At 33.2% G+C, this 14,041-nt stretch overlaps 2 protein-coding genes across 3 annotated transcripts in view; one reads left to right on the top strand and one right to left on the bottom strand.

Moving 5' to 3' along the window:
• Positions 1–2,398: 2,398 nt before the first annotated feature.
• Positions 2,399–2,842, bottom strand: LOC139907677 (general transcription factor II-I repeat domain-containing protein 2A-like). Its single transcript, XM_071894140.1, has one exon. It carries the CDS (start codon positions 2,840–2,842, stop codon positions 2,399–2,401), a length of 444 nt encoding a protein of 147 aa, XP_071750241.1.
• A 1,526-nt stretch (positions 2,843–4,368) lies between these two features.
• Positions 4,369–14,041, top strand: part of LOC121132187 (glutamate receptor ionotropic, delta-2-like) — a 33,103-nt gene continuing 23,430 nt past the window's right edge. For both annotated transcript variants that reach the window (XR_011784419.1, XM_040727582.2), the window contains exon 1: positions 4,369–4,554. The gene's annotated coding sequence lies outside the window, so the exon portion shown is untranslated. The remainder of the gene's footprint in view (positions 4,555–14,041) is intronic.

Here is a 14,041-nt window from a genome sequence, read left to right as displayed (position 1 = left end):
AGAACGGTTCACATTTTTTTTATGGATTTAAATCATTTTTTAAGAATTTCTTTATTGAATTAGTTTAGTTTATTTAATAGATTCGTTCCTAGAGAGATGATTCCATAAATATGTAGATATGTATTGTATACTCTTGAGTAGATACACTTGTCCTCTAAATTATTCATATCCCTTTAATTTTTGTTATGGAACTAATGCATTTTTGTCAAATTTGCTTTTGAATTATATGTACCGACAAGTGAAAGAATTACATCAATAAACAGTTCAAGAAACCTTTGATTTCAGGGGTATTTTATTGATGGTTAACCAAAAAATTGAAGGAATAAGTTACAATGCCATTTCAAGGCAGTATGATATCCCTCTGGTGACTTTCCAGAGCATAATTAACGAGAACTAGTGGTTCGACACTATTGAAACCTCAGTGGGACTGGCAGGAAGCGTAAGTTATCCCCAAACTTGCTTAAAAATTATGCTGAGAGGTCAACAAGAGCCCCTGGACAACATCTAAGACTCTAATAGAAACGATTGACAAGGCAGGGACAAAGGTGTCATGGTCCACCATTGAGCGAGTCTTTTACAGAGAAGGTCTCCATGGAAGACAACGCTGTTCAGGAAAAAATATGTGGACACTCGCTTGGTCTTTACTAGAGGTTATCTGAAGGAAGATCCTAGCTTTTGATCAACCGTCTTGTGGTCTGATGAGACGAAGTTAGAGCTATTTGGCCATATGGATGTTCAGTATGTCTGGAGGAAGAAGCATACAAGCTGAAAAACACTGTACCCACCATGAGGCATGACCGTAATGCTATGCGGATACTTCTCTTCCAGCAGCACAAGGAACCACATCAAGGTCCAAGGAATCATGAAAAGGAGGATTACATAAAGATCATTAATGAAAACTTAAAGGAGTCTGCTGAGAAACTCCAGTTTTGCCAATACTGGACGTACCAGCAGGATAATGATCCTAAATACAATGCTAAGGTAATGAAGAAATGGTTCAAAGATAACAATATCAATATTATAGAATGGCTGAGTAAATGTTCAGGACTAAATGCTATTCAGAACTTGTGGCCATACTTGACAAGAGTGACATCTATGAAACCGATCAACCTAACCCAGCTTGAGGCCTTTGCAAAGGAAGAGTTTGCCAATATTCCACTGGACACATGCAGGAAGCTTGTGGAATCGTACAAAAATCGTCTAGAAGTAGTCATAAAAAACAAAGGCTATTAAAACATATGTGGGGATGACATCGAGCGACTGCGTGTAAAAAGCGGAAGTGAGACATATGGCGCTGTTGATTAAAGTTGCGGTTTTGGAGGATAGAATATCACGTAATTCTACTATAGAAACGATAACTTTCTATATTTCATATAACAGTCAATATAAAAAGTAGTCCTCTCAATCATTATTTAAATTGTCAGGATTACCACATTTCTTTTCGACTTTTTTATTTTTACAAACAGGCAGGACATGTTTTATGCGTCACTGCGAATCAGCAAGCAAGGAGCACTACAGTTTATTGTAATATTTTTCACTAACCCAAGGGTGGGGTACCTTGTCAAGAGTAGGGTCATTTTTCAGAATGCAACAATTGTCGGTGGCCGCACCACAAAACCCAGATTTGGTATTTTTTGCTTTTAATTAAATTTGAAATAATAGCATATACAACTTGGATATGAAACAATAAACATGCATGTATTTTATTTATGAATGACAGGAGATATTAAATGCATATTTTTATAATATGCATAGTTAGTGAGTACCTTGATGTTGGATGTTTTTAGCCAATTGGTTAATGTTTTGGTTCTATCCTTGACGTGGACAGACGTAAACTATGCAGCAAATTACTGTCAGTTAGATTGCTTTTCAGTTAGCTTTCGTGTGTTTCACTTTAGAAAACAGTTGCTCACAGGTATACGTACTTCCAAGCATTCATACAAATCTTCTGGCAAACCGCTTTAAATTACAGTAATCTGCAGCTGGTAGAGACTTATAAAATTCAATTAGGTTCATCTCTTTGAAATTTTGTATGAGAGTGTCATCCTCCTGCAGTGCGTTCAATTCAAGCTGGTGCTGTACAGCTGCTGAGCTTATCTCGCAGGTAAAAGGCAATGAGGAGACAGTCATCTCACTTCTGAGATTTCTGATCTCGGTAAAACGAGGCGAAAAGTCCTCCCTAAGTACTGCCACTCTCTTACCATAACTATCCAGGATCTCATTGTTGCCATTAAAGACAGATTTAAGGGTGTTAAATTGGTCAACTTTTTATTAACGCAGACTTTGTTCATAGAGCTGAAGATCTCTTTCAAGTGTTCGGAAGTCCTTAAACAAGTCATGTACCAACTTGTTTTGTCCTTGAAGCTTCACATTGAGCTGAGAAAATTTTTGAGAGATATCATTTAAGAATGAGAGGTCCCATTAGCCATAGAGGATCAGACATTTCTTGAACCTCTTTTTGTTTCAACTTCAAGAACAGAATGATCTCATCTAATAACAACCAGAAACGTTGCAATGTTGATGCTCTGCTAAGCCAGTGAACCTCTGTGAAATAAGTAACATCCTCAGACTGGTTCTCAAGGTGTCTCAAGAACTCCTGAAACTCTCTGTAGTTTAGTCCTCGTGATCGTATATAGTTTACTGTTTTTATTACAACGGAGTTGACATGATCCATATTGATAAGTTTAGCGCTCAGTTTCTCCTGGTGTATGATGCAATTAACTGCAATAACATCTGGCTTGAACTCACGTACTTTGGCAATGATGCCATTGTGACCGCCAATCATAGATGGTGCACCATCTGTACATAGTGATACACATTTCCTGAAGTCCTCAATTCTCATTTTCTGTCATGATGCTTGAACACCTTCAAGTATATCTACAACTGTTGTAGTGCTTTTCAACGGGGTCAAGTCAAGCAGTTCTTCAGCTACATTGAAATCCTTATCTACAGCTCAAATAAATACAGCCGGCTGTGTTGTGTCTCTGATATCTGTACCCTCATCTAATGCAAGTGAATAGCATTCAATATCACTTAGCTTCACCTTTAATTGATATGTTATGTCTGAGCCCATATCTTCTACTCGTCTGACTATAGTGCGGCGTGAAAGAGATACATCTGAAACACTTTTTAGCACTTGTGAACTTCAGCAAATTTATGTAAGCACTCTTTTACTATTTGACCATAAGAGAATGGCTTTTGGTATTTGGAGAGAATCTTTGCAATCTCAAAGCTCACTATAGTATTAGCAATGTCACCCTTGCAGCTGCTGCTGCCCTTGTAGGTTTTTGGTCAACTTTTCTGCAAGCTGTATTCTCTCCTCTATGTTGTACTTGCCATACTTTTCACCATGATTCATTTTAAAATGTCTCTTAATGTTGTATTCCTTAGTTTGAGCCACTGAATTAAATATATAGTTTTGTTATTTACTGATGTAAACAAGTATTTATCCTTCCATTCAGTATTGAATTTCCTGTTTTCTTCATCAACAGTTCTTCTTCTTTTAGTAGCCATGATAACTAGACAGCATTTAATTATTAAACCTTTCGGGACATGAGAGTTCCATCAACTTAAAATTTAAATGATATCTAGTACACGATGACTCGATAAATATGTATGTAACTGTTGTGGATTAAATCAATAAGCCTCTACTGGTTCCAAAAAGAAGGAAAAATATTTTTTCCCACGTGTATCTTTGTGTGTATATTCTCTTATTGTATCACTCTTTGCATTGCCGCTGTAATCATCATCCTTGACTCAAAATTTAGTTGTAAGGATAATTGGATTTGAAAGAGGTAAAATAGCTTATTACTTTATTTTGGATTTGTATAATATAAATATAATTTTCATATTTATTCAAATATGCTTAATTTTTTTCCGGAGTAAATATCCATAAATTAATTACTAGGAGAGGATGAAGGGCCACACGTTGCCTGCCCTTGCTCTAAACCTTTCTTTTGAAAAAAAGAAGGGGTAGAAGTCCGACATAAGTCATTTTGTTATTGTTATTTGGCTTGCGACCTTTCCTCCGAAAAGAAACAAAAATAAGCACAAGTTTATTTATTTGTATCTGCTGAATTAATTGACTTGGTTAAAATTTAAGAAAATCGCCTAATTAAAATCCCAAAAGAGAGGATATATGAACGGGAGTGCTATAGGGTATGCCGGTACATGATTTTTCTCCCGTGTACATGATTTGGCATTCGTGGGATATATATGAATAAATCAATAATATTTATAAAAAAAAAGGTTCAAATCGATGAGTAAAAGGAAGTATGTAATATGTAATAAATCAACATCTTTTTATACATCTGGTCGACTCCATAAAATATTCTCTATGATCAAAATGTTCACTTCTTAGAAATATTTAATTCAGTTTCAAAAGTTAACGTTCAGTAAACTAATAATTAGTAATAACAGACCCATCGACAGCTGACAAATAAAATAAATGTTCTTGTTAGTAATGTAACGCTGTGTATGTGTACAATAGTCTTCATTAATTCTACATATCATTAGGAAGAGTGGTCAAAGGAACTTGATGTAACAAATACAGTTGTAAATATTTATAAGATGATAAATTATTTATTTGATTAGCAAAACAGATATTTGGATACACCCAAAAGTAGTGGCTCTTAACCTAGAAGAAAAGAGGATTTGTTTGCTATTAAAAATGTTTATTGAGAGTCCAGTGGTAATTTATAATTTGTAGTCCAGAGAAAAATAAACAATATTGATTATCGTTATGAGTTAACACGACCGCTAACACAAAAATGCTCCATTTATTTTGCTCTCAACTGCCGATTCACTCATCTAACTTGATACGTCATGGCCATTTCATAATTTATTCTTTTTGAAAAATAAACAAAGTAATAAGCTGTTTGACATACTTAATTACTTAAGACGTCAGTAACAGTTGATATGATTTAATTATTTACCTAACTACCTCATGATTTTTGACATTTTCCTGGTTATTTTTTTTGGAGGAAAGATTGCGCAATACAATAAAGGGAACCACGTGTTAAGAGAGCAATAACTCAATTCCAAAGATATTTGACCATTCTCTTTCCACTTTTGGAATAATAATGAAAAATTGCATGATTTCTATGAATATATTACTTCATTTTTTAGAATCTAGTCTAAGTTTGAGTTTAAATAGTTTCGTTTCTGAGTTGCTAATAAATCCAATCTGGGCAGAAGTACTACATTTTGGTTATTTTAGAATAGATATATAGAGTATTATTGTCATTTATTTTCCAAACCTATTATCATTATTGTTTAAGTCTAGAGAAGAGAACATATGCCACCTCGTTACTTTTATTTATCACGCAACCTTTTATATTAAAAGGGGTGGAGGAGGGGTAATTCTGCCCACCTATGACATCATTATTCAATTATTGTTTAAAGTGCTCACAGCTTAGCAAAATATAATTTTATAATTCAAGCAATCAATTTTCAAAACACTAATAAGGCGAATAGAAGCAGAAACATCGACACTTGACAACAATATACACTGTATATTTTTGTTTTAGTGAGATAAGGCACTTTGCAGAGGCACGAAAAGTATTTAGTAGAATAGCATTCCATTCAGTCACTAATGTGTCCTTCAATGAAATAATATTTGGATAATCCATACAACAGGGTTTTTCTTCATGTAATGGCCAAAGTGAAAAATCCAAGCAGATTTATATCTGGACTTTAAGCAGGCCAGCATTTTCCATTAAGAAATCCATTTACATTTTTTTTTCAAAACATGTCTGGGTGGATCTTGTATAAATGTATATTCCTTATCCTGAAATACCTCTTGAATGCAAGGCAACAATGCCGATTCCAATATTCGCTACTGGTATGTCTTTGAATTGAGATTGATCCGTTGAGGAATGAAAATATGTGAAGCCATTGCATCCTCATATACAGCAGCCTGAACCACAATTCTAGCGGTCTTCTGACACCTATACCGGGTTCTTGCTGCTATAGGTATTAAAGCAATGTACATTCCAATCACACTGCCATTTTGAGTATTAAATGCAGCATGGATAGAAAAATATTTATCATCACTAACATCACAAAAATTTCAATATTTGAAATTTAAAAAAAATATACTTGAAATATGAATTTGGAATTTTTTCCAAAAAAATTAATTTTTTTGTGAACAACCCTTGATTTGGAAGTTTTTTTTTCACAAAATTTAATTTTCTATGAGCAGTTAATAGTATTTTTGTAAATAACTGTGGGTTTCTTCCAAAAAATTAAATATTTGAAATCTAATTTTTGCAGTAATTTTCTATAATTTTCGAAAAAAATGTAATTTTTGTAAATGGCTATGGATTTTTGAAATTTTTTCTCAAAATTATTCCATAAACCAAGCCCCCTCCACTCCCAAAAAATATTTTATCCTGTACTCTGTAGTCTTGTTTTCTTAAGGAGAACAATTTTATCATTTCAACCATGTATATTTAAAAAAAAACAAAGTTTCAGAGATTCATCATTGGACTCTTTAAAAAGATATGAGTATTGTTAATTTCAATTACATATATAATATGGCATCGCATTCCCTTAAACACATAACTTTTTCTTCTACTGCTCTTGTATGCACCTTCAGGTATACATATTTATGTAATCTAATGAATATTAGAATGAAACATATGTACATATACCATGTACGACTAAGTATTGTAAAATACTACCCTTAAGACCAACTATAAAGAATAATTGTTTCAAAGGGGCTTTTCTTCGTTATACGTTTAGCTTTAGTATGTACAATACATAAAGTATTAAATGTGTTAGTTTTATATGTGTTTTTGATCGTAAAAAGAAATAAACTATAAATATACACATTAATAAAAAATTGGCAGTAGCATGCTCACCTAATTCCTATTTGGTACGAAAATTCTATGTATATAATTTTTATGTTTATAATCCGTACTTAAGTGAATAGGACGAGGTGTATTGTACATATATATACCTATATAGATAAATAGATATAGTTAGATGGGTAGATATGGAGTACATCCATTTGATAACAGGAATTTTTATTGATACAGAAATTGGGAAACATTAAAATCAATTAAGGATAATGTATATTTTATTTATTTTTTTACTCTTTTTATTTTATTTTTAGAGGGATTTTATTATTTTAAGAACATCATATGAATTATATAATAAAATACTCCTAATTATAAGTATTCTTTGGAGGGCTTTTACGGTTCTAAGACACTTAGCTGAATGAATTATACATATGTCATGATTAAATGTTATATATAGCGTTATTATTGATATCTTCCATTTTCATTTCTCAAATTAACCACCTCCAGCCTCAACCATGGCCATAATTCTTCGCTTGAAGGCACTGCACATCCTCACAGTATCGTCATAGTAGCCCTTGTAGAGTATTTGTATTTTGTAGCTAAAGATTGTGCAATGCTACAAATTTTTAACTATGTTTTGAAATAAATATACAAAATATTGAAATTTTATTTATTTCAGCCTGAGAAACTTCATATGAGTGTATTGTACGAGCGTTTAATGATTTTTCAAAGTTATCTTCAATTTTTGACTTACAAATATTTTACATATCTTTATACAAGTTGTAAAATAAGCGATGATAACTTCTAAAAATACAGTTTTGAATAAATCTTGAAGTTCCGATTATATTTGAATAGCTTATATTTTAAGGCTTTAATTGATGTTCATGTTGTAAACAAGAAACCTATATATGTTGCAAGGCATCATAGGCAATTTTAACAGCGCCGGGAGGGCCACCTTTTACCTCATGAAGGACTTAAACGTTAGCAAAGCCATAGTCTGTCGTGTCAGAAATCGTTTGGCTGATAGGGACAACCTTACGGACGACCCCAAGAGTGGAAGACCCACCAACCCTGAAGACATCGTGAAGAACTTTAAGGTCAACCCAACGATGAAGATGTGAGAGTACGCCAAGAAGAAGAACGTGCATCGGTCTACTACGGGCAAGGCTATCTGAAAGGGTGGATGAAGTTTGCCTAATAGAATTGAGAGGCCACTTCTGTCACAATGTCAAAAAGAACTACGTCATCAGTCATGTCAACAACTCTCGAATGATCTGAAGCACAAGAGCAACCAGGTTATTTTTTTCTCTCCTGAAAGTACCTTTACTATTGACTCTGTCTACAACAAGCAAAATGATCGGGTGGTATACTTTGGCAAGGGTTACAAAAGATTCAAGACCGTCACCAAGGCCAAACATCCGGCCTCTGTGATGATTTTGGGGGTTGTGTCATCAACTGGAGAAAAATACTTCCTGTTGGATACCGGTTACTCACAGCCGACTACTTCAATATGATGAAGGATAATGAGGTCCCATAGATGACTAAGACCGTAAAGAAGTCAAACAAGGCCATGTACGTATTTCAGCAGGACGAATCTCCGGCCCATACTGCTAATATGGTACCAGCGTGGATAAGTAGCAACATGAACTTATGGTCTAAGAAACTTCGACCCCGTCAGAGCCCAGATCTGAATCGACTGGATTACTATATTTGATGGCAAATAAAGAAGAAGGCATGCAAAGTCCGCCACTCGAATATTGATGCCCTGAAGACCTCCGTTAACCACAGTGGATGATCATGAAATAATACTACCTGAAGAATGTGTGCAAGGGATTCCTGAGGAGTTTGGAGGCTGTCATTGAAGCTGATGGTGGCCAGATTCATAATTAATGTGCATCCTAAAGATATAAAATGTTATTTTTGCTATAAACCTTAGAAATGTCGTTCAATCTATTCTACGCATGTTCTAAAATTAAACCAGGCTTTAGGATGGTACAAGAAAAGATTTGAATAAAATTGAAGACGAGCTGAGTTTCTCAGATTGGCTCATTGTAACATCATATCCAAAGTGTGATACACTCTTCTGACACCCGTCCCTGGACTGGACTTAAATGGGTGTATCACACTTTTTCGTGCACCATAAAAAATTGATAACTAAAAAAAAAAAAATATTAAAATCATGCAGATTAGTGATTAGTGATCTTCAAGATAACAAAAAAAAATTGTATTTAGATTTAGATTAGTGCTAGATGTGGCGAAAGCCCGAATTGTGGAATACCCTTAATCAAAAAGACATAGATTTGAACAAAATTGCTCAAAATAATAAGTATTTATATACATTTAAAGCTCAAGTATACGCTAATCCTGAAAAATATTTGGTAATGGACTTACCTACTGGACTACAAAGGGTAAAGACGACCCCCATGATATTTCATTATGCCACTCTATCCGTGGGGTATGTGTAAACGGAAAAATCACAACTTTGTGACCATTCTTGATGTTCATAATATAATTATTTATTATTAAAGGTCCCACATTGGGGGAATCAAACTATCGAAGGAATATTTATGGAGGGTACTACATATTAGAAAGGAAAACATTCGACTATAACTATATCTTTAAAAAAAGAATTCTCCATTGTCCTACTTTTTCAAACCTGGATTGTTGGCTTTAAATTCCAAGGGAATCATTGATAAGGAGATTGTGGATGAAAACAAGAATTTTCAAATGATTTCAGAATCCTCTTTCTTTTTTTCTTAATTTTCATCAAATATTTTCAGTTTTTTGGATTTTATACATTGGGATCAGACTTTCAATTGTCGCTCTCCTCATTGAAATCGTAATAATCTATAAGAGGAAGGGAAAATCTCTACTCAAAAAAAGTATTAGAGCAATGATTTTATAATGATTTAAAATTTTTTTTTGATACATATTGATCTCATTGGTAAACGATTAGGACACTAAAAAAATTTCTCCACATCGATTAATTGTATTTAAAAAAGTTTAGTCCTACATTTAAAATTTAAACTACATACAACTTTAAAATATGAATTTGTCAGCTGATGTACCCTGCTATATTAATAGTTATTCAGAGAAGTGATTAACGATACAAGTAACTTTAGAAAGTATCATTGGATTGTTATGTTACACATATTCTGTGTGGATATTTCATAATCCATTTATGTAACTTTTATCCATCCTACATGCATAAATATACATACTTATGTAAATGGAAGACAATAAAGTATCTTACTTGAGATTAATGTGATCAATTTATATATAAAAATAATCACGAGTTTTTTTATAAATTTCTAAGACATCTTTGAGATGAAATTAAAGACTCATAATATGACTATAATAAAATAAAGTGAATTTAAAAAATGGAATTGTACCCCATCAAGTAAAGTCCTTGTTATCTATCCAAGAAACATAACCATATTTTATAGTACCTAGGTAGTCAACGACCTTGATGTTAACGATACTGGACTAGTGTTTGACAATGCCTCACCAAAAATAACCCATGATGGAACAAAAAAATTTGGTAACAAAATATATGGTAGATTAGACTATATTTTCATACCCAAGGATTCAACAAGCCCCCTTGGAACAGTTTTTGTCTTACTATAATTCAGACCATCACCCTATTTCACATCTTTCAAAATTTCAACCAGGTCCAAAAATTCGTCTCCCTATTGCAATCAAAGGAAATCTGAAATGAGATTTTAGAGTCAATACAAAATACAAGCTCAAAGCTACATGTGGGGAAAATAACGTCGTGGGACGCCTTAAAGAACATTGAAAACCAATCAATAGTAATTTTTCCCGTAAAGAATGTGAAAATACAAAAGAAACGAAAAACATTCAAGACCAAATGGAAGCATTGAACAACTGAACTTTCTAAATAAGAAAGTTTGCTAAGTATATAAAAAAAAAGGGTTTAATGATCAAGTGTAAAACCAAACTGGTGGACCTCGAAATCATGGGGGCATCTCCCTTCAAATATTTAGAAAACTTTCGACACACGAAAAAATTTGCATCTCTAATTATGCAAACATGGATAATAATTGAAGATCCTAAATAAATAGCAGAATAAGCCTACAATTTTTATCTCAAGTTTTACGGTTGTGTTCTACTGAGTGATTTTTGATTTTTGCTACAATTGGATCCTTTCAAATTAAAAACCATCTTTAAAACGATCCTTAGGACCTAAATATGAAGAGACAGATAACCAAATTCGTTTTAAGTTTAAAGGTATAAACGACTGCAATACAAAAATTAAGATTACTATCTTTATCAGGAATTACAAAAAAAAAAAGAAAAATTGTTCGAGGGACCGAATAAAAAAATGAAAGACCTCCTAAAAATCCTTTGTGACCCTAGAATTAAGGAAATAAAAAATAGGTAACACGACTATGAAATGCCTTTTATACATTAAAAAAACCTTTGTATTTTCTGCAAAGGAACTAGAGAGGAAGTCCTACAATTTATATCTCTACTGAAACATTAGAAGGGTTCAAAAAAATATCAGGTCGATCTATAAATATTGGCAAAACACAAATACTTACGAACTCTGAGGATCACCTGAAAATACACTTACAAAATATTGAATTCGCAGAGTCAATATAACTTCTTTGAACAATAGTACCTACCAAGGTTAATAAAAATAAGAGGTTAGATCATCATATAATCGGGCTTACTAGAATTTTCAATTTGATGTATCGTACGGACTAGTGGATACGCTTCATAAAATTGAAAATGTTGTATACCCAGCAACTGCTGGGCAAGACTGCCTGATTTTGACAAAGCACGCAGCCAATCACATGACGTCAATATGAAAAAGGACGGTGGAAGTCAAATATCAGTTGTACACACATTTTGGTATAACCTTGTATTTCTATTAGACTTGATTATCTACTAAGGCGAAGATCGCTGCAATTAGGAACGAAGACTTTATAAACAAATTGGAGATGAGTTTCCAATTTTATAAAAGAGTCCCCTCATAGAAGTAAGGCTTGGGACATAAATATCCTTACTTCACATGAGATATGCCCCATATTCTCAGTTATTCTGTGAAAATTTGTATAAAATAAGGGAAGTCCTTGTTTGCAGACAGTCTCGTGTATATGGTTCAAGAAACTACATCAACACTTCTATCAAAATTTGTTGACTCGGTTCGAACAGCGTAAAAGCCATCATCCAAATTTATCATGGCTCAAAAGATTACGAAAATATGAACGTTTCTGGGCTGAATTTTGACGGATCGAATGGAAGTTTTCAGATACATGAATGGGTGTCAATCGTACTGGAGAGAGATCTGTTCATTGTGGAGATCAACTACACTGCCCAACACAATTTTTCTTGTATGGGGGTTTTAAAGTGAATCTAACTCCATTTTGACTGCTGATTCCAAATCTGTCATATTAGTTTTTGCATATCACATCAAGTTTTTGAATACCAGGGTGATGAAAAAATACTACAACACATACCAAAAATCTTTAATTTACGAGAGAAAAATAATACATTATTTTTGTTTTTTGTGATTTTATTTACTGATTTCAATGTGTTCAATGTGTTTTTTGAACTATAGGTTGATTAAAAGGTCTTATTTTACTTTTCAATACAAGACACAACAATCTAATTTTGTTTGAACATACAAAACTAAAAAAATATAGAAAACATGAAAGAACTAATACATATTTGACAAGATTCAATATTATTACAAACATAGAATGTTATATCAAACTAGTAGATGCAGGAACACTGTATTTCTGTTTGTAGAATATGTTGAAGTAAAACACACTTTAAACTTCTTTTTGAGCTATCAATTAAGAGTCTCCACTCACTTGAATGATACGTAGATAATTCCATAGCGACAAAAAGCCCTTCAATGTCAATGTGACACTTGTGCCCTGAGCAAGCATGTTTCGCTTTTGCAGTCTGGAAGCCAACAACTCAGCAGGTTGTTTAGGTAAATTCAAATCATAAATCAGGTCATTCAATTCAGGTTGACTATACAGAAAAGGTTGACCAAACAATGAACCCAATGGTTCACCCATTTACCTTTTTCACAGTTATTCGCTCATACTATAATCGTATAGATATAGGATCTAGATTTTCATTCAATATTAGATTGGTGGAGAATAATTAATCAATCAATAAGAACCTAGACTTTATCTACTCAAGAAATAAAATTGTCAATATAAAAGGCTTGGTATATCCAACAACGAAGCCATAGGGTCTTCATCTTATAGCGGTAAAATTTGTGATCCAGTGACCCAATATTTAAATGTCTTCTTAATTGAGCACAATATTTAATATTGTTTTTCTTCTATTGTGTGTTTCATAAGCATTGCACCGATTTTTTAAATCAATTATGCAAAATTTGTACTGCCGATTTAAAAAAATATCTGGCATATCATTATACCTTGTTTTTTTTTATATGCATGGTTAGATGCTATATAGAAAAAAAACCTACCTCAAGTTGTAGAACATCTGTGCGCAGAAATCCCTAAAAAATTACTTATCAGGATGAAGTCAATCTCAAGATGGTCAACTGTATCAAGAAGCGTGTGGAAATCAAAGACTAACTTGAAAGAAAGTATAGGGAAGGTTCCATGTGATAAGGGTGTATTCCCTTCTATGATTTTAAATTCCTGCTCATATATTTTAAACAGGTATACCGCCTAAAAGCAGTTGACTTGAACTTGTCCATATCAAGGCCAACTTCACTGCAGACGTAGTAGTCTTCCACCAGAATTATTGAGCGTGGGTTCCTAATATTGAAGGTCTAAAGGCCTCCATCAATGCAAAGTTGAAGATTATGAAGACATAATTCATTAATCTGCATTTAGATTCAGGTTGGTTGCTATAATTGAGGCTAAGGAGCCACATTGAACTTTAAAGTATCTATAACATGTATTGAAATAGGAGAAAAAAATATATTTCATGCTCATCAGATATCAGAAAATGATCGTGATAAAAGTTTTGTGATGAGGCAATAGTTATGGAGACCCAATAATTTGTTCCTCTGTCTAAGGGCGTGGATAAGCTTATGAAAGTATGATTGAATATTTAAAAGCAGCACCTAAAAAGAAGTACAAATGTGTGCATGTTGTTTTTATGCTTCCAAATATTAAGTGTCTCAAAATAGATTTGACAAAAAATAACGAAAAAAACAACAACACAATTAACAAATGAAAAACCTACAAATTCCTTCAACTGCGTAGCTCAGTAGACAA

This window comes from Lepeophtheirus salmonis, chromosome 2, assembly GCF_016086655.4.
Source record: "Lepeophtheirus salmonis chromosome 2, UVic_Lsal_1.4, whole genome shotgun sequence".
Classification (NCBI taxonomy): Eukaryota; Metazoa; Arthropoda; class Copepoda; order Siphonostomatoida; family Caligidae; genus Lepeophtheirus; species Lepeophtheirus salmonis.
This window is presented reverse-complemented; position numbering and strand designations above follow the sequence as displayed.